Raw genomic sequence first — 27,201 nt, 5'->3', positions numbered from 1 at the left:
CAGACCTGTGCTCAAAAGAGAAGTGGTAAACAAGACAGTTTAGATTTAATGACTTCACAAAATTGTGAGCACAGATTGCCTCAGGAAACAGTAGAAACAAGTAGCACCAGCAAATTGAAAGGGGAATTGATTGGTTCTCAGGCAATAAAAGTAACTAAGCGGCAACACAAAAAACAGTGGCCGGGATTCTCCCAGCCCGCTGCGCTGCTCGGGTTCGTGGGGGACGGGGTAACATTGGGGAGGCCAGCGATTGAGGCGCCGGCAATGTGGGGCCACTGCAAATGTGGCGATCTCCACACTGACAGATCGGCACACGCACAATGGCCCGCTCAACACTATGCTGCCAGCCTCTCGGGCCGGATGAGGCCCCGCCCCCTATTTTTTCATGGCACTCTGCATTGCACAGTGTGTCAGAGATTCATTCAGGTAAGTACGCCCAAAAAACGAGTAGGAAATACTCCCGCTTTCCCACCCGTATTTCTGAACCTTGAGACCACAGTACTCTGTTCTGGTCCTATATATCCCACGTTTTAATTAAAGGCAAGGGGAATGTTCCAACTCACAAGATAATGAGAATACTGAGATACCTGAATAATTTCTACTCCCAAGTAGATCACACACTGACACTATTAAACATAAATTGATTACATTAGCAATGCTAATATTAAGACTCAATATATTAGTTGTGTTCAGGAGCCTGAATTGAGGCAAGATCCAGGAAATTCCCCCATCTTCATCAAAGCTACCAACATGGTCTGATCAGGTCACTGATCTGGCAAATTCCTTCCGCGGCTTTCTTAATACATGTAGGAGAGGGATCAAAAGGCTGTAAAGCCTCCAGCGCAACTGCCAGAGAGACCTACTTGCAGGTTGCCTGCACATTCACCCTCTCACTCACTGAATGGTGCTTACGAGGGCCAGTAGGACGGTAGAAAAACTCACTGGTAACACCCATTGGTTTAATAATAAACCTGCAATGTTGAAGCAACTTGATTTGTTTATGGATGGCTTGCAAACCACAAGCACACTAATTTCACCTTTGTCCAGTTAAGCTCTCCCAGAAAACGACAGCTCCATCAGTTCCATAAGTCATCACCCAAGTGTGGGGGACCCTTTTTGCTTTTGTTCCAACGCACACATAGGCATCCAATCCAAAACCCAGCAGCAAACTGCACAGTAAGTTGGCATGATCTTCACAGTCTCCCTGCAGGTTACCAACAGTTACACTGATTGTGATTGTAGACAATAGAATGGTTTTTCAGCACATCACAATACATACATATCATTGAGTATTTTGTTTCCATTTCCCCTCACGTGCCTTTCTATTCCCCTCCCAGCGATTGAAATAATGGCACACAATTTGTCAGCATAATAACAAAGACTCAAGAAGACTTTGGAGTCCTTGTGCATCAGTCGCTGAAAGTAAGCCCGCAGGTACAGCGTAAATAAGGCAAATGGTGGAGGATGCGGAAAGTTTGCAGAGAAATTTGGATAGGCTAAGTGAGTGGGCGAGGATCTGGCAGATGGAGTATAACGTTGACAAGTGTGAGGTTATCCACTTTGGAAGGAATAATAGTAAAATGGACTATTATTTAAATGGTGAAAAATTACAACATGCTACTGTGCAGAGGGACCTGGGGGTCCTTGTGCATGAATCGCAAAAACTCAGTTTGCAGGTGCAGCATGTTTTCAAGAAGGCAAATGGAATGTTGGTCTTTATCGCAAAGGGGATGGAGTATAAAAACAGGGAGGTCTTGCTGCAATTGTACAGGGTACTGGTGAGGCCGCAACTAGAGTACTGTGTGCAATTTTGGTCCCCTTATTTGCGGAAGGATATATTGGCCTTGGAGGGAGTACAGAGAAGGTTCACCAGGTTGATACCGGAGATGAGGGGGTTAGCTTATGCGGAGAGATTGAGTAGATTTGGCCTGTACTCGTTGGAGTTTAGAAGGCCGAGGGGAGATCTTATAGAGACATATAAGATAATGAAGGGGCTAGACAGGGTAGAGGCAGAGAGATTCTTTCCACTTAGAAAGGAAACAAGAACTAGAGGACTCAGCCTCAAAATAAGGGGGAGTCAGTTTAGAACAGAGTCGAGGAGAAACTTCTTCTCTCAGAGGGTAGTGAATCTCTGGAATTCTCTGCCCATTGAAGCAGTGGAGGCTACCTCGTTAAATATGTTTAAGTCGCAGGTAGATAGATTTCTGATCAATAAGGGAATTAAAGTTTATGGGGAGTGGACGGGTAAGTGGAACTAAACCACTATCAGATCAGCCATGATCTTGTTGAATGGCGGGGCAGGCTCGAGGGGCTGGATGGCCTACTCCTATTTCTTATATTGGTCTTCATAGCGAGAGGATTTGAATATAGGGACAGAGATGTTTTGCTGCAATTGTACAGAGCGTTGGTGAAGCCACACCTGGAGTATTGTGCACAATTTTGGTGTCCTTATCTGAGGAATTATGTCCTTGGTCTAGAGGGAGTACAGCGAAGGTTTACTAGGCTGATTCTTGTGATGGCAGGTCTGTCATATGAGGAGAGACTAAGTCGGTTAGGATTATATCCACTGAAATTTAGAAGAGTGCGAGGGGATCTCAGAAACTTACACAATTCGAACAGGGTAGATTCAGAAAGAGTTTTCTCGATAGTGGGGGAGTCCAGAACTAGGGGTCATAGTTTGAGGATAACGGGCAAACCTTTTAGAACTGAGGTGAGGAGAAATTTCTTCACCCAGATGGTGGTGAATGTGTGGAATTCACTACCACAGAAAGTAGTTGAAGTCAAAACGTTGTCTGATTTCAAGAAATTGGATATAGCTCTTGGGGCTAAAGGGGTCAAGGGATATGGGGGGAAAAAAAATCAGGATATTGAATATGATCAGCCATGATCAAAATGAATAGCGGAGCAGGCTTGAAGGGCTGAATGGCCTACTCCTGCTTCTAGTTTCTATGTAAAACTTCTTGCCAATAAGTAATTCCTTGCATATGAAGTGCTTTCAATCATCCTGAGAATATGATCAGTTGCAATATAAATGCAAGTTTCATTCTGTACACTTTACAAAAAGCCTGAAGACGGCTCTAGCACTGGTGAATTAAAGGTACGTTGACTTTCAAAATTTCTCAGCTGGTTTTGACCCAAGTACTGCGACGATACTGTGCCTTTAAGAAATGTATTTTAATCATGTTCCTTTGTAACATTTTATTTTAGTAACATGCTGTCTGTCTGTACCTGGTATCCTCTAATTGTTACTGATGCAATCTAATGAACATCATGTTCATTTTTAATCTGGACTAATGCAGGATCCTGTGGTTTTTAATGATCCCTTGGGATTGCTGAGTGGAGCTTGAGTTGGGGATGATTGACAAGTCAGAAGCTATGCTTCAGAGAATTATTTTCCCCTTTCTCTGGAGTTGGCGCCTTTAATTTCATTTCGTCAGGTGCTTGTGAAAAAGAAAGAGGAAAACAGGATGGATATCTATGGGGATTCCGGTGGTGGAACATGGGAACAAGGAGAACTCAGGTACAGAGTTCTGAAAAGCCGGAAGTCAAGAAGCCAAATTAGGATTTTGATTCAAAAGACCTTGGGTCAGCCTTGACCGCCTGTCAAAGGCAGAAATCGTAACTGCCGTTGAAAATAGAAATTACAAAAAGAATACCTTGCCTCTGCAGAGAAAAGGCAGCAGAGTGCACCACTGTTCCTGCCTGGATCCACCTCCAACCGCTGCTGCTCTTTCATAGCCAAGAACATTGACAAATCGGGCTGCCTGCCTTGGTGTGTCCAGGAGCCTCCCGGCTCGCAAAGGTCTTATATAGGAGCAAACGGGACGGTTCACACCATTCTCATCCTGGGCGACAGGGAAAAGGAAATTAAAATAGTCAGCCCTTTCCGCTGGGAAATTAGTCAGTTTATAAATATTTATGATAAATATCTATGATTCTATGATTTAAGTCAGATGTAAATAAAAGATCAGAATCAAACGCTATTACAAAAGGTATAACAAAACAGCTTGTAGGTAGTTGAACCTTCCAGGGGAGAGCATCCCTTACAAGGAAAGGAATGTTAAATTGAAATTTAAAGGAATACCCGCAGAAAGAATTTAGAACCTCAAAAGGCAAACATGTTTTATACCTCCAATTTCTTATATTTTAAATTAAAGCACTAAAGGATTTTGATTGGAAGATACACCAAATCCATTTGAACTTGTCTACATGTCATTTATATAATATTTGTAGGAACTAATTCCATGTTGAAAAATAATTTAAATGCTGTAAATTTACAAATTTAACACAAGGTGGTTAAGCAGCAGGCAGTTGAGCCACAGAATATGCATCAAGCTGACTACAGCTAGGACAGCAGTAGCACTGTAAGAGGGGAATGTTTCTACAAAAAAGGCACGAGGCTCACGATCATTATCTATTCACCATCATTGGACTGTGCTTTTGGATGGATATCAACAGGAAGTGCGTTTGGTTCAGCATCAATGGGCTGGATTTGACGAAGCAGCTTGGTCCCCAAACTCTTTGGCTAAAAAATTGAGGGGTTTGGGTGGGTGAGTGGGTGGGTGAGTGGGTGGGTGGGGTGGGGGGGAAGAGGGAAAGAGAGAAGAAACCATTCTGAGCAGTGTTAATTGCTTTAAGAGGAGATTTCTGCTCTTACCCTGAGAAGAAGTCCCACCTTAGAGTTGCTGGCCAATCAGATGATAGCAACTGTAGTCCCAGCTGGGACCAGTAGACACTGCTGGGACTACAGGCAGCACCAGGTAAGTCCAGGGTCCAGGGGGTATTTCAGTGAGGAGAGTAAGACCCTCACTTGCCCACCACCAGCTCACGCATCTGAAGTTGCAGGGCTTCCCGCTTGCATTGGGCCTCCCCCAGCCACAGAAAAATACCGGTAGGGGCAGGATGAGATCCTTAGGTGGCCATTTTTTGGGTGGGTGATGGGCCGCCTGACATCTCCCTGGCCCCCAGTAAAATCTCAGATCGATCAGGGGCAGGCAGGTAGCCAGCGGGAAAAAAACCTAAATCCAGCCCAATGTGTTTGCAGTTAAATCATAGAAATCATAAAAACCCTACCGCACAGAAAGAGGCCATTCGGCCCATCGAGTCTGCACCGACCACAATCCCACCCAGGCCCTACCCCCATATCCCTACATATTTACCCACTAATCCCTCTAACCTACGCATCTCAGGACACTAAGGGGCAATTTTTAGCATGGCCAATCAACCTAACCTAACCCGCACATCTTTGGACTGTGGGAGGAAACCGGAGCACCCGGAGGGAACCCACACAGACACGGGGAGAATGTGCAAACTCCACACAGACAGTGACCCAAGCCGGGAATCGAACCCAGGTCCCTGGAGCTGTGAAGCAGCAGTGCTAACCACTGTGCTACCATGCCGCCCCATATCGTGCTCATACTCATTATCTGGTCACATAAATAGTCATTTAGACAAGACACTAGAGAAAGGTACTAAATTGTGTAAAGTTAGGAACTGTGGAGGTCCAAAGAGTCTTGGTAGGGATTGTCCAGGTTCACAGATTCTAAAAATGTCATGAATAGGTGCAGAAAATAATCAAACAGGTTAATGAATGCTAGCCTTTATATGTAGAGAACCAGAGCACAAGGGGGTAGAAGCTACGCTTCAGCTACACAAAACCATCATTAGACCACACCTGGAGTGCTGCGAATAGTTCTGGAAACTGCACCTTAGGAAAAGATGTATTTGACTTTCGAGGGAGTACAGCATAGATTTACCCAGAATGATACCTAAATTCTAAGGATTAAATTACAAGGAGCATTTACTCAGACTATGGTTGGATTCTCTGGAATTTTGAAGGTCAAGGGGTGATTTGGTGTATTGGGGAGTCAGGAAGCAACTTACCAATTGCCGAATTCTCCACCTTTGACCCGTTTTTGTCACCATGGTATTCCAATGGCTGGTACAGTCCAGCTTCTCGTCAATGCTGACCCCGGAGGTTGAAGTGGGGGAATTTCGCAATGTTGGTGCCGTTGAGCGTCAAGGGAAGATGGCTAGATTCTCCCTTGTTGGAGATGATCATTATCGGGTGCTTAAGTGGCAAGTAACATTTGTACCACACATTAGCCCAAGCCTGAATGTTGCTTTAACTCTTGCTGCATGCAGGCATAAACTGTTGAAGGGGTGTGATTGGTACTGAACTCTGTGCAATCCCCATGTCTGACCTTACGATGGAGGGGATAGAGGGAAGTTCATTGAGTATTAGTGAGCAAGTTACTGGTGAGTACATACAGCTGATAGCACTGTCCATGACCGCTGTTATTACTTTGTTGATGATCGAGGGAATAATAAATGAGGCAGTAATTGGCCGGATAGGGTGTGCTGCTTTTTGTGAGCAGGAAATAACCTGGGCAATTTATCATACTGTCAGGTAGATGCCAGTGTTGTAGGGCAACAGCTTGGCTTGGCTAGAGGCCCAGCTATTTATGGGAGCTTAGGATGGTAATGTTTTATAATCATACAGTACAATCATGACTTATCCAATCAGTTTGTCTTTACCATTCCTCCAGATTAGGCAAACAGTGAAACATCGTTGTTAACCCATCATTCCATTTCTGCACTCAGTATAGATACAAACCTGTGCAAAGATTTTCACAAGTCTTGTGTCATGTGAAGGTCTGATCTGAAGATACTCTCTCCACCACTGCTTGGCATATACAAGATATAAACGTTCCTTTTCTGCAGTCTTCTGACGTTCTAAAGCTAGCTGCAAATTTGAAGTGAAGTTAGAAATAACGTCAGAAAAACAAATTCCTACAGAGCACAGGTAATATGCCATGCAATGGGGGAGGGTCATGATGTTTCTCCGGAATACACTTTCTATATTGTGCCAATTATTCATCATTTGCTGAAGTTAATGACCATGCTATAGGAAACTATTAAGACCATGGAGTTCCTTGTTCAAATGTTTACTCCTCATGCGTTAGCCTCGAAAGAGATCCACAGAATAATTTATGAGACAAAAGGAAGCCATTTGGTCCATCAAGTCCATGCCAACTCTCCACGGAGCAATCCAGTCAGTCCCACTCACCCGCTTTGGTCCCTGTGGCCATGACAGATTTATTTCCTGCAAGCGCCATCAAATTTCCTTTTGAAATTACTGGTTGTTCGTACATCACCACCTTTGTTAGCAGCGAATTCCAGGTTGAGGAGGAAGAAGAGTAGGTGAACAATGTGATAGGGGATTCCATAGTCAGTGGATCAGACAGGCATTTCTGCAGCTGTAAATGTGACTCCAAGATGGTTTGTTGCCTCCGAGGGATTGGGACCAGCTTTGGGGAAGCTGGGACCTGAATAAGTTGAACAGTTCACACCGCAACAGGACCGGGACTAATATCCTCACAGGGAGATTCGCTAGTGCTGTTGGAGGGGGAAGAGTTTAAACTAGCTTGTCGGGGGGTGGGGATCTGAGGGGTAGCCCAGAGAATAATAAGTTAATAGGCAGACGTGGAGAAAGGGAGAAGTAATGAAAGGTTTACTGCATGTGTGTGAATTCACTGAGCATAGTAAATAAGATTGGTGAGGTACAAGTGCAGATTGCCATATAGAATTATGATGTTGGGGTGATGATGGAGACCTAGGTTTCTTGAGTGCTATGATTGAACCAGCCTCCGCCACTGTCCGTGCATTCCAGACCTGAACAACCCACGATGTCCAAAGATGTGCGGGTTAGGTTGATTGGCCAGGTTAAAAAAAAAATTGCCCCTTAGAGTCCTGAGATGTGTAGGTTAGAGGGATTAGCAGGTAAATATGTGGGGGTAGGGCCTGGGTGGGATTGTGGTCGGTGCAGACTCGATGGGCCGAATGGCCTCCTTCTGCACTGTAGGGTTTCTATGATTCTTCTATGATTCTACGATGTGAAAATGTTATTTTTCTCACATTTAGTTTGCTTCTTTTGCAAATCATTTTAAATCTGTGTCCTCTTGTTCTCAATCCCTTTACAAGCACAAATAGTTTCTCCCCATCTACTCGGTCAGCCCCACATGATTTTGAACACCTTTGTCAAATCTTCCTCCCTTCATAGCTCCTGGCAATCTGACCGTCGGACCTCAATATCGGCTCTCTCTCTGCCACTGGTATCATTGTGCACCACAGTTTTCTTCCCCCGGCACAAGTGAGGAGTGTGATGGAATACCCTCCACCTGCCGGATGAGTGTTGCTCCAATAACAATGAAGAAACGCAGCACCATCCAGGACAAAGCAGCCCGCTTGATTGACATCCCATCCACCACCTTTAACATTCACTCCCTCCATCGCCAATGCAGTGGCAGCAGTGTGTACTATATACAAGATGCACTGCAGCAACTCACCAACACTGCTTCGACAGCACCTTCTCCCTGCAGCCTCCATCATCTAAAAGGACACGAGTAGCAAGGGAACACCACCACCTGCAAATTCCCCTCCATGCCACACACCATTGGAAATATTAATATTTAAATCACAATTTAAATGGATTTAAATATCATGCCGGAAATCTGGGGCACGAACCAGAGATTTTGTCTCTCGCGTGATCCTTACAGGCTCACCCCACCCATCGACTGGCACGACGAGCTGGTAAGATCGCGCCCATAGTGTATTTGTGACAGTTCCCTGCAACAATATGTTGTGGATCCAACCAGGGATCAGACTATTTTGAATCTGGTAATGTGCAATAAGGCAGGTTTAATAAACAATCTCAGAGTAAAAGATCCTCTAGGAAACAGTGACCATAACATTGTATAATTTAGCATTCAGTGTGAGGGTGAGAAACTTGGGTCAGAAACAATTGTGCTAAACATAAATAATACTAATTACAAAGGAATAAGGGCAGAGTTGGCTGGACTGGACTGGGAAAGGAGCTTCGCAGGAAAGACAGTTGATCAGCAATGGCAGATGTTTATGAAAATAGTTCACGACTCACAACAAAAATATATCAAGTGAGGAAGAAGGATTCTAGGAAGGGGATAAATCAACCAGGATTAACCAAAAATGTTAAGGATAGTATTAAACTGAAAACTATATGGCAAAGGTTAGTGGTAACTCAGAAGATTGGAAAAGGTTTAAAAACCAACAAAAGGTGACCAAAAAAAGGTAAAAGAGGGAGACGATAAACTGTGACAGTAAACTACTAAGCAATATAAAGAAACGCTTTCTGTCCATTTTTAAATTTATAAAAAGGAAGAGGCCAAAGTGAACATAGGCCCATTAGAGAATGAGACTGGGGAAATAATAATGGGGAATCAGGAAATGGCAGAGGAGTTAATTAAATATTTTGCGTCAGTCTTCACTTTAGAAGACACTAATAGCATTCCAAAAATACTAAATAATCAAGGGACAAAATGGGATGGGAAGGGGAGATAAATACAATAACTTTCACTAAAGTAGTACAGGAAAACTAACGGAGCTGGTTGCATCCTAGGATATTAAAAGAAATAGTTAGAGAAGTGGATACACTGGTAGTAATCTTCCAAGAAACCTTAAATTCTGGAAAAGTCCAAGAGGATTGGAAAACTGCCAATGTAACATCCTTATTCAAAAAGGGAGACAAAAAACAGTAACTGTCCAATATAAAAAGGATGTAATAGCAGAGCATTTAGAAATAGATAACATAATCTTGTTATTGGATAGGCACATGGAGCACACCAGGATGATAGGGAGTGGGATAGCTTGATCTTGGTTTCAGATAAAGCTCGGCACAACATCGTGGGCCGAAGGGCCTGTTCTGTGCTGTATTGTTCTATGTTCTATGTTCTATAATCAAGCAGAATCAGCATGGCTTCATGAAGGGGAAATCATGCCGTACAAATTTATTAGAATTGTTTGAGGTGGTAACAAGCAGGATAGATAAAGGGGAAATCAGTAGATGTAACTTACTTGGATTTCCAAAAAGCTCTTGATAAATTACCCACAAAAGTTGAGAGCCTATGATGCTGGAGTTAATACATTAGCATGGATAGAGGCTAACGATAAGGTAGAAAAATGGGATAAGAGGAGCATTTTTAGAATGACAACCTGTAACTAGTGGAGTGTCACAGGGATCAATGCTGGGGCCACAATTATTTACTGTATATATATATATATATAAATAAGAATCAAGGGTTATGAGGATAAGGTGGGAAAGTTGAGGGTTATCATATCAGATTGGCAAGGGTCTCATTGAATGATGGAGCAGGCTTGATGGGTCAAATGGTCAAGTCAGGGCCACTAACTATAATTGAAACAGAGTGTTGCAGTTTTATGGCACCAGGAATGATAAGAAACAGAAGTAAATAGCTAGAAAACTACAGTCTTTCATTCATATAGGAAAAAGAAACCAGTTTTACAATTAGTTAAGTGCTAATTAATTAGTTAATTAGCTACTTACTCGACCTGCTGGAAAAGTGAGGGAACACACATGGCAGCATGTGTTCAATCATAATATTTAGTACTGCAACAATTGGTTCATTATTATGTCCCGAGTCACGCTATATACATTTGGCAATAAAGCTACTTTCTACATCCGAGAGGATAGTGATTTCCAAAGTTTGACCATCCGTAAGCATGGAGGTGCAGCAGGCGGTAAATGGCATGCTGGCCTTCATTGCGAGAGGTTTCGAGTATAGGAGCAGGGATGTGTTGTTGCAATTATACAGGGCCTTGGTGAGGCCACACCTAGAGTATTGTGTGCAGTTTTGGTCTCCTTTTCTGAGGAAGGATGATCTTGCTCTCGAGGGAGTGCAGCCAAGCTTTACCAGCCTAATAGGGTCATAAAGGTTTACAGCATGGAAAGAGGCCCTTCGGCCCAACTTGTTCATGCCGCCCATTTTTTTAAAACCCCTAAGCTAATCCCAATTGCCCTCATTTGGCCCATATCCCTCGAAACCCATCGTACCCATGTAGCTATCTAAATGCTTTTTAAAAGACAAAATTGTACCCGCCTCTACTACTACCTCTGGCAGCTTGTCCAGACACCCACCACCCTCTGTGAAAAAATTGCCCCTCTGAACACTTTTGTATCTCGCCCCTCTCACTTTAAACCTATGCCCTCTAGTTTTAGACTCCCCTACCTTTGGGAAAAGATATTGACTATCTAGCTGATCTGTGCCCCTCATTATTTTATAGACCTCTATAAGATCACCCCTCAGCCTCCTACACTCCAGAGAAAAAAGTCCCAGTCTATCCAGCCTCTCCTTATAACTCAATCCATCAAGTCCCAGTAGCATCCTAGTAAATCTTTTCTGCACTCTTTCTAGTTTAATAATATCCTTTCTATAATAGGGTGACCAGAATTGCATACAGTATTCCAAGTGTGGCCTTACCAATGTCTTGTACAACTTCAACAAGACATTCCAACTCCTGTATTCAATGTTCTGACCGATGAAATCAAGCATGCCGAATGCCTTCTTCACCACTCTGTCCACCTGTGACTCCACTTTGAAGGAGCTATGAACATGTACCCCTAGATCTCTTTGTTCTGTAACTCTCCCCAACGCCCTACCATTAACTGACTAAGTCCTGCCCTGGTTCAATCTACCAAAATGCATCACCTCACATTTGTCTAAATTAAATTCCATCTGCCATTTGTCAGTCCACTGGCCCAATTGATCAAGATCCCGTTGCAATTGGAGATAACTTTCTTTACTGTCCACTATGCCACCAATCTTGGTGTCATCTGCAAACTTACTAACCATGCCCCCTATATTCTCATCCAAATCATTAATATAAATGACAAATAACAGTGGACCCAGCACTGATCCCTGAGGCACACCGCTGTTCACAGGCCTCCAGTTTGAAAAACAACTCTCTACAACCACCCTCTGGCTTCTGTCAAGAAGCCAATTTTGTATCCATTTAGATACCTCACCCTGGATCCCATGAGATTTAACCTTATGCAACAATCTGCCATGCGGTACCTTGTCAAAGGCCTTGCTAAAGTCCATGTAGACAACGTCAACTACATTGCCCTCATCTACCAAATTCCGGGGATGGCGGGACTGATGTATGAGGAGAGATTGACTATGTTAGGGTTGTTTTCGCCAGAGTTCAGACGAATGAGGGGGGATCGCAGAGACTTATAAAATTTTAACAGGACTACATAGGGTAGATGCAGGGACTATATTTTCAATGGTGGGGCAGTCCAGAACTAGGGGTCACAATCTGAGGATTCAGGGTAGACCATTTAGGACAGAGGTGAGGAGGCATTGCTTCACCCAAAGAGTGGTGAGCCTGTGGAATTCATTACCACAGAAGTAGTTGATGCCAAAACATTGAATGTGTTCAAGAGGCGGCTGGATATAGCACTTGGGCAAATGGGATCAAAGGTTATGGGGAGAAAGCAGGATTAGGCTATTGAGTTGGATGATCAGCTATGAATGTAATAAGTGGCGGAGCAGGCTCGAAGGGCCAATGGCCTCCTTCTGCTCCTATCTTCTATTTTTCTATGTTTCTATAGGGATCACTGGACCACAGACCTCTGGAGGAAATACAGATGGCTGATCACATTTCAGGCTGTGGGCAAAGTGCGAAAGAAAACTTATTTCATAGTCTGAACTTAAAAGATGCAATATCCCTAGTTATACAGGGATAAGATTAGGAAGCTGATTTATAATTACACCCCATTCAGAATGAAGTTCTTCATCTGCTTTATGGGAGAGACGCTGAACCAAGCGAATATTTGTAACCGCGTGAATTTTAAACAGCTATAAAATGGGAAAAAAAGATCAGGTCGACACACCTAAACAGAACCAGGAACAGGATTTGCAAATGTGACATGTGATGTTTATACTCAGGTAAAATTAGAAATTATATTTTTAAAAAGTTGTGTCTCTGGCTGGGCCAATCAGTAGACAGGATTGTCAAGGTTACATCCTCCCTCAGGGTTTTTAAATGAGCACCCCAAACCAGCAATTTTCTAACTACTCTTTAAAAGTGACGGTAAAAAGGTTTTAGCAGGAACCTATAGAAATGGATGTTAGTTCAACTCTGAATGCCACCTGAAAATGCAGTTCTCTCAAGATAGTTAGAATTCCCTGCTTCGTCCCAATCCTGTGCAAAAGAAAGACATTGTACCACAAACAGATTATAAAGCATACCCTACCTGAGTATTTACTATTTCCTGGTTCAGTGGCTGCACCAAACGAGGATATATTTCAAGCCTTATATTTAAAACTCCAACAGGAACTTTAGACTCTGTGCCTGAAAGAGGAAGAATTTGTTTGAGTAATGATTTCATGTCAAGTGCATTCAAAGCTATAGTCCTCATTCTAACGGAACAATAGATCTATAAAGTATGCAATAAAAAACAAAAATACTAAAAATACATAGTAGGTTAGCCAGCGCTTTCTGGTTGTATCACAGCTTGGTAAGGCTCCTGCTCTGCCCAAGACCGCAAGGATCTACAAAAGGTCATGAATGTAGCCCAATCCATCACGCAAACCAGCCTCCCATCCATTGACTCTGTCTACACTTCCCACGGCCTCGGCAAAGCAGCCAGCATAATTAAGGACCCCACGCACCCCGAACATTCTCTGTTCCACCTTCTTCCGTCAGGAAAAAGATACAAAAGTCTGAGGTCACATATCAACTGACTCAAGAACAGCTTCTTCCCTGCTGCTGTCAGACTTTTGAATGGACTTACCTTGCATTAAATTGATCTTTCTCTACACCCTGTAACACTACATTCTGCACTCTCTCGTTTCCTTCTCTATGAACAGTATGTTTTGTCTGTATAGCGCGCAAGAAACAATACTTTTCACTGTTAATACACGTGGCAATAATAAATCAAATCAAATCAGCGCAGGTAAATAAAATGACAGATTTGAGCCAGTGCTTAGTTAGTCATTATCGAAAGCCACATTTACACTAATTTACTGACATTTGTTCCAGTAACTCTACTGGTTACAGTCTGGCCTTTCTGTCGACAAAAAATCAATGCAAAAGCATTTAAACTGTTAATTTATCGCAGGTTTGTGCATCTACACATTTAATTACGTTTTTAAAATTCAGAAACTTGAAATCTGTATTTTTGAAAGCATTAGTGTGAACATCAATATTGATCACGTTTATAATGGAGATGCAGCAAGTCACAGAGTGCTCCAATGTGCCTGCACAGGAAAGTAATAATTACAATTGAATTTGGATTAAATTTGTACTGGAGTTAAACTTACTAATTCTTTGGTCAGACATTGATACAACACCAATAACAAAACCGATTGGCACCATCAGCAAACCTGTAAAGCAATGCTGATGACTGGATGAAGAATACCCTCAATCCACACAATCCTAATGACTCAGGTAAACCTGAAGAGATTTCTGGAGGTCAAGGAGAAACAGACTTTCTTCATATGGATAGTAAGGAAGTTGGTTTGAAAGAGATGCAGGATAATTCCAATTGAAGCCTTAGCTCAGCATTCTCATATCAAAGTCAGTAGATTGTGGGTTCAAGCCTTGCCCCAAAACTTGAGCACGAGCCGGGGTAACACATCAGTGCACCACTGAGAAAGTGCTACGTTGTTGAGATGCGCTGTCTTACAAAAAATACATTAAATTGAGTCACCAATAGAACAAAGAGATCCAGGTACAGGTTCATAGTTCCTTGAAAGTGGTGTCACAGGTAGACAGAGTGGTGAAGAAGGCATTCGGCATGCTTGGTTTTGTTGGTCAGAACATCGAATACCGGAGTTGGGACGTCTTGTTGAAGTCGTACAAGACATTGGTAAGGCCACACTTGGAACACTGTGTACAGTTCTGGTCACCCTATTATAGAAAGGATATTATTAAACCAGAAAGAGTGCAGAAAAGATTTACTAGGATACTACCGGGTCTTGATGGTTTGAGTTATAAGGAGAGGCTGGATAGACTGGGACTTTTTTTCTCTGGAACGCAAGAAGCTTCGGAGTGATCTTATAGAGATCTATAAAATAATGAGGGGCACAGATCAGCTAGATAGCCAACATCTTTTCCCAAAGGTAGGGGTCTCTAAAACAAGAGGGCATAGGTTTTAGGTGAGAGGGGTGACATACACAAGGGTCCAGAGGGGCAGTTTTTCACTCAGAGGGTGATGAGTGTCTGGAGCAAGCTGCCAGAGGCAGTAGTAGAGGCAGGTAAAATTGTCTTTTAAAAAGCATTTAGACAGTTACATGGGTAAGAGGGGTATAGAGGGATATGGGCCAAATGGGGGCAATTGGGACTAGCTTAGTGGTAAAAACTGGGCGGCATGGACAAGTTGGGCTGGAGGGCCTGTTTCTACGCAGTAAACGTCTATGACACCACCTTTCCTGATGCAATAGTTCCCACATCCACTTTCTAAAACAAAAATTAGCTGGTCATTCCTCTCACTGCCCTTTTTGGGACCTTGTTGTGGGAAAATTGGTCGTCACATTTTATACAAAATAGCGAAATACTGACAACAGTTTAAAGTACTTAATTGCTTGTAAGCTTGTGAGCTGCCTCAACAAAATTCTCCTGCACTTTGTCCTGGGATTACCCCGTGATCTATGACAGTTCCATCACAGAAACCCTGCTTTTGGGAGTAAACGGGATTTCCACAGTTATGGCAAACAGAGTGTAAGAAAGTGCATGAGTTCTGAGCTATTCCAAGTTCACAAAAGGCATGAAACAAATAGCTGGTGCTATATTCATATAATTGCACAAGTAAATTGACAGTTCAGCATGATACCAAATCTCCTAGAACACAGATTATTGGGACATACATAGTACAAAACCTGAAATAAAACAAAGTCAAAGTTTGGTGAAATTAACTTTTCCTGGACCAGTATCATGTCAGCTATTATCACTAACCAAGGGGGAATGTAGGGAGTGTACAGAACAAAACAAATAAGATAGTGAAAAATGTTCACTGCAAAATGAATATTAGCTATACTTGAAAGATTTGTCATTTAGATAGAGGATCAAAATGTGGGAATTTATACCAGCTCTCTCCCTCTGTTAAATCAATCACATTTAGTGTCTAATGGCACCAGATTTACCCATGTTAACCCATGGATGTACAGTATTTACATGCTGCAGGTATAGCAAATTGAATGCCTGATAAAGCAGAAGAAGCAAGCAGCATCGACAATACAGAAGCTGCTACTAAAATGAAGGACAGATTGTACTTCTGATCGTGCAGCCTGTGTCGTGTCCAGAAGATATAAATTATACATCTTCCGGATAAACAGTATTCCCTCCAACAGTGGCCCACTGAATCTAGACCAATTTCTCTATTTCAACATGGATAAAATAATTAACTGATCTCCAAATTAAAATGTTCAACCAAGATAATTTAATAGAATTCTTACCTACACCCAATAGCTCTAAAGATATGTTAATTTGTCCATCGGGTGAACTCAGCAAAGACCGCCATTCCAAGTAGTGTGAAGCCATTAATGTAGTTTCTCCAGATGTATCTGTCTTTATGAGAACCATGTGCACAGGATCACAGATTGATAATAAAGCCGTTGCGTCAGCCATCCTACTGCCATCACCTACATACGTCAATGAGGAAGAAATAAATGTCAGATCAAGTTCTTCAGAAGCTACAATCTGGCTGTACAATAAGCAGCTCTGCATAAAGAATGGGTAAAGTTGCATTTTGTTACTATATAGAATGCAGACAACTTTTACAACCTTATGAAGAAACCTGATGCATTTTTAAAAAAATTCTTCCATAGAATTTGAGCATCATTGGCAAGGCCAACATTTGATGCTCTCCCTAATTGTTCTTGAGAAGGTGGCGGTGAGCTGCCTCAACAAGTTCCCCTGCACTTTGTCCCGGGATTACCCAGAGGTCTAAGACAGTTCCATCACAGGAACCCTGCTTTTGGGAGTAAACGGGATTTCCACAGTTATGGCAACAGAGTGCAAGAAACACACAAGCACATCCCTCACCTGCAAACTCTTGACATTTAGAAGCACAGAAGCAGCAATGTTTTGGGAACACGCAGCTCTAAATTCCCGGACATGGGATCAATAGGATCAGGAACTTACCGACTGAGCCACTGACAGAAGCTTTTATGATGTATCCAATGGACTGGTTTAACAAACAAATCTGGTTACTTTCACCAGCACTCACCTGAACTGTCTTTGTGAACTTCCAGCAGAAACCCATCCTGCAGGTCAGGCTCACAGGCACACGGTACGGGCTTGGAGCGGAAGCGCTGGTTTCGGAAATGTAAGAAGAGTGTAAACGTAGAGCATATTTGTCCTGGTAATGGCTGTGGTTCCTGTAAATGCTCCAGGAAAGCTTTACCACCCAAAACCTGAAGGTATAGGTTTCGTCGAGTGGGATCAATGTTTGCTGAAATGTGAATGAGAGAACATGAATGCCCAGGCTTTAGTAAAAGAAAGATCTACCATTTATATCGTGCCTTTCACACCCTCAGAACAACCCAAAGCTCCATACAGCAAATTAAGTAGTTCTGAAGTGTAGCCTGTTTTAATGTAGGAAACTGCAGCAACCAATTCGACTACAGTAAACTCCAACAAACAGCAATCAGGTAATATGTTGTTTAGCGATATTGGGGAGACATAAATCGTGACCAGATATTCTCTCCTTCAAAAATTGCTGTACAATCTTTTCCATCTTTCTCGGTTTAACATCTTATCCAAAAAAGAGCAACAGTGCAGCACTCTCTCACTCCAATGATGGACTATCAGCCTAGATTCAACGCAAAAAACCTCAGGAATGGGATTTGAACCCACAACCTCTGAGCCAGTTGAGTTCCATCACTGAGCTATAACTCACAAGTACCAATTTTTCAAACAGTGAAATAAGATTTTATTTCCTCTTGGCTTTGACAGTCACTTTACATTTTATGTTAAATATTTCTGGAAGGGATGGCGGAACTATTTCAGTGCCTTCTGAAGCACATTCTAGCCTTTGTTTCTCTAATCACACCCTGTCAAGTTTCACAGTGGTATATGTCTACTCACAAAACCTCTCAGCCATCGACAAAGCTCAAGTCGGGAGTGCCTGTCAATACTCAGCCCCTATTTGGATGGCTGCAGTCATAGTACTCCAAGTTCAGAACCACCTGTACGGAATACTTTGCCCAATTAATACTCCTGCCACGACACTTAATATTGATCCTCACCATCATCTGCACATTGATTGTAGTGTAAAGTTTATTTATTAGTCACAAGCAGGCTTACATTAACACTGCAATGAAGTTACTGTGAAAATCCCCTAGTCGCCACACTCCGGCGCCTGTTCGGGTACACTGAGGGAGAATTTAACATGGCTAATGTACCTAACCAGCACGTCTTTCGAAATGAAAAGGGGAAACCAGAGCACCCAGAAGAAACCCACATAGACACGTGGAGAAAGTACAGACTCTGCACAGTGACCCAAGCTGGGAATCAAGCCCGGGTCCCTGATGCTGTGAGGCAGCAGTGCTAAGCACTGTGCCACCATGCCGCCCTAGGTACAATCTACATTATGTACAGTATGTACAATCTACAGGGCGCACTGCAGTAACTCAAGGTTTAACATAAAAGACAGGCCCCTCACCTGCAAACTCTGATACTCAGAAGCACAAGAGCAGCAATGTTGTGGGAATACTTATCATGAAATTCCCTCTCGTGACCCATCATTCCTTCCTTGTCAGTTAGTCACTATCCTGGAATTTCCTACCCAGCACCATGTGGGAGCACCACCAGTACAGCAATGGTTTAAGTGACCCACTTCCGCAGAACTATGAGGTGTAGGCAATAAATGCAGAGGCGCTCACATCCCAGGAACACTCTTAAACAGACGTTTCTGAGCTCAACGAGAGAGGGTTGGCCATGCTAAATTGCCCTTTAGCGTCTAAAAGATATGCAGGTTAGGTGGATTAGCCATGGTAAATGTGTGGGGATAGGCAGAGGATTGGGCCTGGGTCAGACGTTCTTTTGGAGAGTCAGTGCAGACTTGATGGGCTGGAAAGGCTCTTTTTGCACTGTAGGGATTCTATGGTTCAATGAAGTTTCTGCCTGAAGCTCTGTTTACATTTGACTCTTTATCACATGTTGTGTTCTGGGATTAATTTAATCTTCTTTACTAATAATGATTCAGATACAGCATTGTGATCACCAGCTAGCTAGCTGATGGGAAAAGAACGCCTTCAACATTCAGATTCTTGATGAAACCACATTCAATACAGACACGGACTCTCTAACTTGAAAAGCAACAGGTTATTTCTCAAGCGATCATCTGCTGCTTTCCCTTTCCTCTGCAGAGAAGAGACCAACAAGGTAAAACCATAGACTGAATCAAAGTGAGAGCTAACAGCTTTTTAAAAAAAAGTTTATTTATTAGTGTCACAAATAGTCTTACATTAACACTGCAGTGAAGTTACTGTGAAAATCCCCTCATCGCCACACTCTGGCACCTGTTCGGGTATACTGAGGAAGAATTTAGCACAGCCAATGCACCTAATCAGCACGTCATTCGGACTGTAGGAGGAAACCAGAGCACCCGGAGGAAACCCACGCAGACACGGGGAGAATGTGCAGACTCCACACAGACAGTGACCCAAACCAGGAATCGAACCTGGGTCCCTGGTGCTGTGAGGCAGCAGTGTTAACCACAGCGCAACCCCATATATCCTCCTTTGTCTTTGCCCACTCACAGAACGGCTGGCATATTGTACAATTAGGGGATGAGACGCTGTATACTCACTGTTCAGCTTTGTCAGGCTAGATTTGGATTATATGCAAAAGTCACTAACAATATTTAATTCAAGAAAAAAAATGCAAATACTAAGCAAAGCAAGTGTTAGAGGGCTGAAGCGGATAAAGTGGCAGAAAGAACTCACTTTTCCTCAATTCTGCCGGTTCCTTGTCAATAAAATGTGTGGCTGGTTTTGAACTGGACGTACCTTCTTTGACCTGCACTTCCCAGAAATGAAAAATGTCTTTATTTTATTCTATTTAAAATGTAGGAAACAACACTAGTCATATTAAAATGCAGAATTACAGCATTCCAAGCTAAAATGTAATACTTAAATTACAGCGAGTCATTGTTGCATGAAACACAAAGGTGTTGACAAAGATTACAAATCAGTGTCCTAAGGAAACACAAGAAAATTACATAATAAATGATATAAGCCATGAAAATTGAAACGTTGAGTTCTGCCTATACCATCTTTACCATGTCCTGACACAACCCACAGGAGCAACAATATACACAGCAAACATTATTGTGGGATGGAGATCACAATTTCCCATATCGTGGATTTCTAAAATCCATGAAGCACCAAGGACAGGTAACGTGCTTCCCTGTGATGGGTACTTTGAACCTTCATCATGCAACAATTGGCAACCAATTCAGCACAGCTCCGAGAGATCTTGGAGCGATGGCTAGCACCAGGAAATAAAACATGAAAATGAAGCAGAACATTCTCCATGCTAACTTGTCAGGGATGCCAATTTACACATGGTGCTTTGTCCTTTAATTTATTCTTGGGATACGGGCATCATTGGATAGACCAGCATTTATTGCCCATACTTGATTCCCTTTGAGATGGTGGTGCGCTGCCTTCTTGAAGCACTTGCAGTTTGTGTGGAGCAGGCACACCCACAGTGCTGTTATGGAGGGAGTTCCAGAATATTGACCTAGTGACAGGGAAGGAATGATATTATTATTCCAAGCCAGGATGATGTGTGGCTTGGAGAGGAACTTCCAGGTAGTGGTGTTCCCATGCCTGCTGCCCTTGTCCTTCTAGATGGTAGCGGTCATGGGTTTGGAAGGTGCTGCCGAAGCAGGCTTGCTGACTTCCCGCAGAATCATGTAGATGATAAACACTGTTGCCACTGTGTGTCAGTGGTGGAGGGAGTGAATGCTTGTTGATGGGTGAAAATCAAGAGGGCTGCTTTGTTCTGGACACTGTCAAGCTTCTTGAATGTTGTTGGAGTTGCACTCGTCCAAGCAAGGGGAGAGTATTCCATCACACTCGTACCTAGTAAATGGTGGACAGATTTTGGGGAGTCAGCCACAGTATTTATATGGCTAGTCCAGTTCAGTTTCTGGTCAATGGTTAAACCCCCCAGGATGTTGATAATATACGATTCAGTGATGTAATGCTATTGAATGTCAAGGGGCAATGGTTAGATTCTCTCTTGTTGGAGATGGTCACTTGTATGGCATGAACGTTACTTGCCACTTGTCAGTCCAAGCCTGGATATTGTCCAAGTCTTGCTGCATTTGGACATGGACTGCTTCAGAATCTGAGTTGTTGCGAATCACGATTCTGACCTTATAATGGAAGGAAGGTCATTGAGAAGCAGCTGAACCTGGTTGGGTCTACAACACTACCCTCAGGCAGTGATGTCCTGGAACCAAGATGATTTATCTCCAAGAACTGGCTGCACGGTGGCACAGTGGGTAGTGGAGTTTGCACACTCTCCTGGTGTGTGTGTGGGTTTCCTCCAGTTACTCCCACAATCCAAGGATGTGCAGGCAAGGTGGATTGGCAATGGTAAATTGCCCCTTGGTGTCAGTTGGCTAGGGTGGGATTATGGTCAATGCAGGCTCGATGGGCCGAATGGCCTCCTTCTGCACTGTAGAATTCTATGATTCGGTTAGGATTATATTTGCTGGAGTTTAGAAGATTGAGGGGGATCTCATGGAAACCTATAAAATTCTAACAGGGCTAGACAAGGTAGATGTAGGAAGGATATTCCCGATTGTGGGGGAGTCCAGAACCAGCAGTCTGAAATATGGGGTAGATCATTTAGGACTGAGATAAGCAGAAAAGGGATCAAAGGATAAGGTGGGGTGGGGGGGAAGAGAGAAAGCAGAAACAAGTTAATAAATTGGATGATTAACATGATCATAATGAATGGCAGGGCAGGCTTGAAGGATCCGATCCGATGGTTTACTCTTGTTCGATGTTTGTATATTACCAGACTGGCCATGACCAGGCATCAAGGGAGGGGAGTGGTCATTATTCTTTAAACCAACAATGCCTCACAATAGTTTCTCATTAATCTGTGTCAGATTTATTTCTTAGCGCAAACAAAATGCATCAAATGGCTCTTGGTAACAATAAACACCAACTATAACAACATGTCACAATAAATCTAATGCTCTAATAAACCTCAAAAGCTGAGCAGCGAGAAGCAGAAATTAGCAATGAATTGTTACTTTTCAGATTGGGGTTCCCCAGGAATCAATATTAGGACCACTGCTTTTCCTGATCTATATTAATGACCTCAATGTGTGTGTGTGGATGACACAAAATATTATGAAGTGTGAGGAGGATAGTGATAGAACTGTAGAGGACAGACAGGCTGGTGGAGTTCAAGTCATATTGGACTCGAAACATTCATTCTGTTTCTCGCCACAGATACTGCCAGACTTGGAGTTTTTCCAACATTTTATTTTAGACAGGCAGGTGGGATAGAAACAGAAATTAGAAGCAGGAGTAGGCCATTCGGCCCTTCAAGCCTGCTCCACCATTCATTTTGATCATGGCTGATCATCGAATAATGAGATAGATAGACACATGGCAAATAAAATTTAATGTAGAGAACTGTGAAGTGATTCATTTCAGTTGGAAGAAGATGAGGCAGTGAAACATTAAATTCTATAAGAGCATGGGTGCATATGTACACAAATTGTTGAAGGTGGCAAAGCGGGTTCAGAAAGCAGTTAATAAGGCAAATGAGACCCTGAGCTTTATAAATAGAGGCCTAACAAAAGGTTATGGCGAATCTCTGTAAAATACTGGGTCAACCTCAACTGCAGTATTGCAGCCAGTTCTGAGCATCACACTTTAGGAAGGATGCGAAGACATGAGAAAGGAAGCAGAAAAGATTCATGAGGATAGTTCCAGGAATGAGAGATTGGAAAAGCTGCGGCTGTTCTCTTTAAAGAGAAGTTTGAGAGGAGGTTTGATTGAGGTGTTCAAAATCACAAGGGGTCAGGACAGAGCAAATTGGGGAAAAAACCTCTTGTTCCCATTGGCAGAAAAGTTGAGAAGCAGAGGACACTGATTTAAGGTGAATGGCAAAACAATCAAAGGTGACATGAAGAAAAGCTTTTATGTAGCAAGTGGTTAGGGTCTGAAATGTTCTCGCAAACAGTGCAGAGGCAGATTCAGTCATGGTTTTTAGAACAGAACTAGACAGTTATAAGATATGGTGAAAAGGCAGGACATTGAGTCCAATGGAGTTGTGCTTGCAGAGGGCCAGCATGAACATGATGGCCCAAATGGCCTCCTTTTGCGCAGTAACCATGCTACAATTCTATGCTGCAGCCCCTGGAGAGAAGGAAACAGCAGCTTCATTGCAGCTTTCCAGTGACATGACTGTCTGGTCCCTGATTGCAAGCATGTGCACTTATTTTAATGGGGGCATTGATTCTCGTGATATTTTACATCAACACTATTCAGTAATGACATTAAATATAAACCAACAATTTTCTTTGTAAATGAGCTTTTTAGATGCTTGGATTTCAATACTGGAGAATGTTTAGGAAATATGCTTCTCATCGTAATAAAAGGCTTACAGTTAAAAACTGGAGCTCCTTCATGACATCGTCTACAATGCCACGTCGCTGTAATGCTTTAACAAGATCAGCCTCGGATAAAACCTGTGAAGAAGCGGCTAGTTCGTCCCGGACCGACTCTGCTAAGATTTCTCTGATTTTTTCATGGACATTCATCTGGTCAAAAAATAATTAGAAAATTATTAATGTTGGCAAGCTGCAAACTGGCTGCACAGGTTTAAATTTAAAAGGAACAGACTCAAAAAAAAGTTGCATCCTGCAAAAAAACTTTATATATTTTATTGGCACAGTGGGTGGCACAGTGGTTAGCACTGCTGCCTCACAGCGCCAGGGATCCGGGTTTAATTCCGGCCTCGGGTCACTGCCTGTGCGGAGTGATTTGAGGCACGTTCTCCCCGTGTCTGGTGGGTTTCCTCCGGGTGCTCCGGTTTCCTCCCACAGTCCAAAAGATGTGCTGGTTAGATGCATTGGCCCTGCTAAATTCTCCCTCAGTGTACCCGAACAGGCGCCGGAGTGTGGCAACTAGGGGATTTTCACAGTAACTTCACTGTAGTGTTAATGTAAACCTACTTGTAACTAATAAATAAACAAACTTAAACTGGTACTCTGGCCAAAAATAACTCCTGCTCAGATGTACCACATGTGGGGTGGAAAAAGAATCTCCTGTGGCACATGCAAACAATTTTAATGTGACCACCTAAACCTCAAAATAGTCTTGGGCTTAAATCTGATGCTGCCTCAAATTACTTCGATTGCACAAATGGTTAACATAGTCTTTAGATTCCTGAGCTATTTATTAAATTTGTATGATTGAACCTGATCTTAATTAGCAATGTTGAAAAAGTAAATCCACAATGTGTGATAAAGCACATGGAAACCAAAAATAAACAAGCTTCAGAATAGATTTCCCACAAAAGATCATGGTTGTTTCATTCGTTCATGGGATGCGGCCGGCCATTGCTGTTTGGGCCATCATTTATTGCCCATCCCTGCAGCCGCAGTGACTTCAGCAAGCAGAGAAGCCACCAATCACATTGAGTTATTCACACACAACAAAACCTGAATATCCTTCACTGATCAAACGGTGAAATAGCAGTGATGATTGGACTAAGATTGAAGCTACAATAAAAACATAAACAAACATTTTTAACAATTGAAAAATTCAGAACTTTAGTCTGAGAATGGAGAAATTTGATTTCCCACACAAATACAAAAGTAGGTTTACACAGCCAGTGTTCAACTTCACGGTTTTTCACAACAAGAACGGAAACTCAAAAATTCAAATAATTTCCTGCTGAGGGGGTGGGGGAGGAGGAGAAAGAGGGGTGGGTCCTCAAGTTTTGCCACCTTTACTATCACAAAATCCAGGCCATAGTGTTCCATCAGGATGGAGCTAAAGCCCTCAGTTCGTTTACAGCAAATTGTTAAGATCAAGAGTATTTGAAGAAAAAGCTGAAATAAGTTACTGAAAAAGGAAACGTATTTTGGGATCAACCTTCTCGTCTCCTTTTAATATCACCATGTAAAGTCAAAGGTTGAGATTTTAGCATTAAATTTACAGAGGAAGTGACTTTAGCCCATGAGTCCAAGTTGGATTTAAAAGTCTGATTATGAACTTCCAAATTTCCATTAGGATTTCTGAGTTCCAATATGCACTTTTTAAAATTTTATTTCATGGGATGAGGGCGTCGCTGGCTGGGCCAGTATTTGAGAGCCAGCCCTTGAGAGTCTAGCACATTGCTGTGGGTCTGGAGTCACATGTACGCCAGATTTCCCTCCCTAAAGGACATTAGTGAACCAGATGGGTTTATATGACAATCGACAATGGTTTCATTAGTCATCATTAGACTTTTAATTGAATTCAAATTCCACCATCTGCCATGGTGGGACTCAAACCTGGGTCCCCAGAGAATTACCCTGGGTCTCTGCATTACTGCGCCACTATCTCCCCCTCTCATTGCTGAATCAGTATTTCATAAATTCAAGTCCCATTCTGGAGATTTGAAGAGATAACCTAAATGCAGTGCTGTGAGGCAAGACTCAAAATCCGGTCAGTGAACAAAGAAATGTTTATTAGCAGAATAACTAAACACATTGTCAAGCAAAGAAAAAGGTCTTAAACTCCACAGACCCAAAACTCCAACTGCTAGAACAAGTCCAGACAAGTCTCCGTGAGTTCCCAACATAGCACCCAATGGGCAAGCATGTCACATGACCCTTTCAAGGAAACGCCCCTTAAAGCACTAGGACATCACATCCCTCCCCTTTTAAGAATCAAACTATATACATAACAGATAAGTAACTATTTACAAAAAAACCCCAAGAATGGCAGGGCATCAAATACAGTCCATTACGAGTCCAGTCTTTCCGGTGATTTCCGAACTCACTGGGAGCGACAAAGCTCCTGGGCAGGTCCTTCTCTCACTGGGGCAATCTGCTCCCACTCTCTGCTAGATGTACGTCTCACCAGTGACGAACTGCTTGGGCCAGCGCCCTCCCCACTTACTGATGCGGAGGAAGCTGTTTCTTTTGCTGGAGGACACATCACCCCCATTCAGAGAGACGGACACTTTTAACCCCCACTCACATTGATGGCACCATCATTACCGACACAACAATACTTGACTGCTCCTCTGGAGCGAAACTCGCTTGCCTCTCCCTTACATGATCCACATGTTTCCGCACTCTATTTCCTCGAATGTCGACGATGTACGACACTGGCCCAGTCTTTTCCATAACTTCACCCGGGATCCACACTGGACCTCTCCCAAAGTTCCTTGCAAAACCTGGTTGCTCACCCTGAAAGCACGCTCTGGTTGCTTGAATCATGAAACGGCTTCTGGACACCCTGCTTTATCTCCACCTTTCACGCCAACTTTGGAAATCCGAGATCCAGGCACGTCCATCAACAATTCACCCCCATGATGGAGTGGTTGCTTGGGAAGCCATCAGAAACCTTGAAACTTTAAAAAACACAAAATCCCTACAGTGCAGGAGGTCATTTGGCCTATTGAATCTGCACCAACCCTCTGAAAGAGCATTTTACCCAGGCCCAAACCCCGCCCTAATCCACTGGTGCCGAGGTAGTGCTAACAACAGTGCCACCATGCTGTCCCTCTTAGTTTGCAGGGAGCCTGGGGGCTATCTTTTCATCAATACCTTAAAGATCTGGGCTGCTCTCTGCCAACCTATTGAATGTTGGATGATAAGGAGCTGTTTTAACATGCCAAACACAATTTAATGAAGCTCCTCACTGGTGAAAGTTAAGCTGTTATCTGACACCAGGACCTCAACAAACCATGGATGGCAAACCGTGTAACCACTGTAACTTTTCTATCGTCACCATCAAGGCTGTGGTTCTTGTCACAGGTACATCCATCCATTTTCAATGGCCGTTGACAATGATAAGAACATGGCACTTAGAAAAGGTCCCACAAAATCAATATGACTCCATGTCCACAGCCCACCAGGCCACTTCTAAGGGTGATTCAAGCAAACCAGAGAGAGCGCTTTCAGGGTGGGTGACCTGTGCACTCTCTATGGCTTTGGCCAATGTAACATCCACTTCAGCCAGCAGCTTTTTCTGTGTGGTCAAATTGTTCACCTCACAGACTAGTCTGTCTCCAAGTATATCTTGGAGCGTGGCTCCAAAATTGCACTGTTCAGCCAGCTGTCTCAGTCTGGCCACAAATTCTGTGATAGACTGTCCTGGGTTC

At 42.9% G+C, this 27,201-nt stretch overlaps 1 protein-coding gene across 2 annotated transcripts in view; it reads right to left on the bottom strand.

The window, feature by feature from the left end:
• cep76 (centrosomal protein 76) overlaps positions 1-27,201 on the bottom strand; it is a 38,886-nt gene that overhangs the window by 9,106 nt on the left and 2,579 nt on the right. For both annotated transcript variants that reach the window (XM_078215685.1, XM_078215683.1), the window contains 8 exons: positions 23,486-23,641; positions 19,791-19,863; positions 17,069-17,293; positions 16,296-16,481; positions 13,094-13,191; positions 6,617-6,745; positions 3,657-3,845; positions 1,038-1,204 (listed from right to left, as the gene is read on the bottom strand). In XM_078215685.1, coding sequence (XP_078071811.1) covers positions 1,038-1,204; positions 3,657-3,845; positions 6,617-6,745; positions 13,094-13,191; positions 16,296-16,481; positions 17,069-17,293; positions 19,791-19,863; positions 23,486-23,641 — 1,223 coding nt within the window. The remainder of the gene's footprint in view (positions 1-1,037; positions 1,205-3,656; positions 3,846-6,616; positions 6,746-13,093; positions 13,192-16,295; positions 16,482-17,068; positions 17,294-19,790; positions 19,864-23,485; positions 23,642-27,201) is intronic.

The sequence above is a fragment of the Mustelus asterias genome, chromosome 7, assembly GCF_964213995.1.
Source record: "Mustelus asterias chromosome 7, sMusAst1.hap1.1, whole genome shotgun sequence".
Classification (NCBI taxonomy): Eukaryota; Metazoa; Chordata; class Chondrichthyes; order Carcharhiniformes; family Triakidae; genus Mustelus; species Mustelus asterias.
This window is presented reverse-complemented; position numbering and strand designations above follow the sequence as displayed.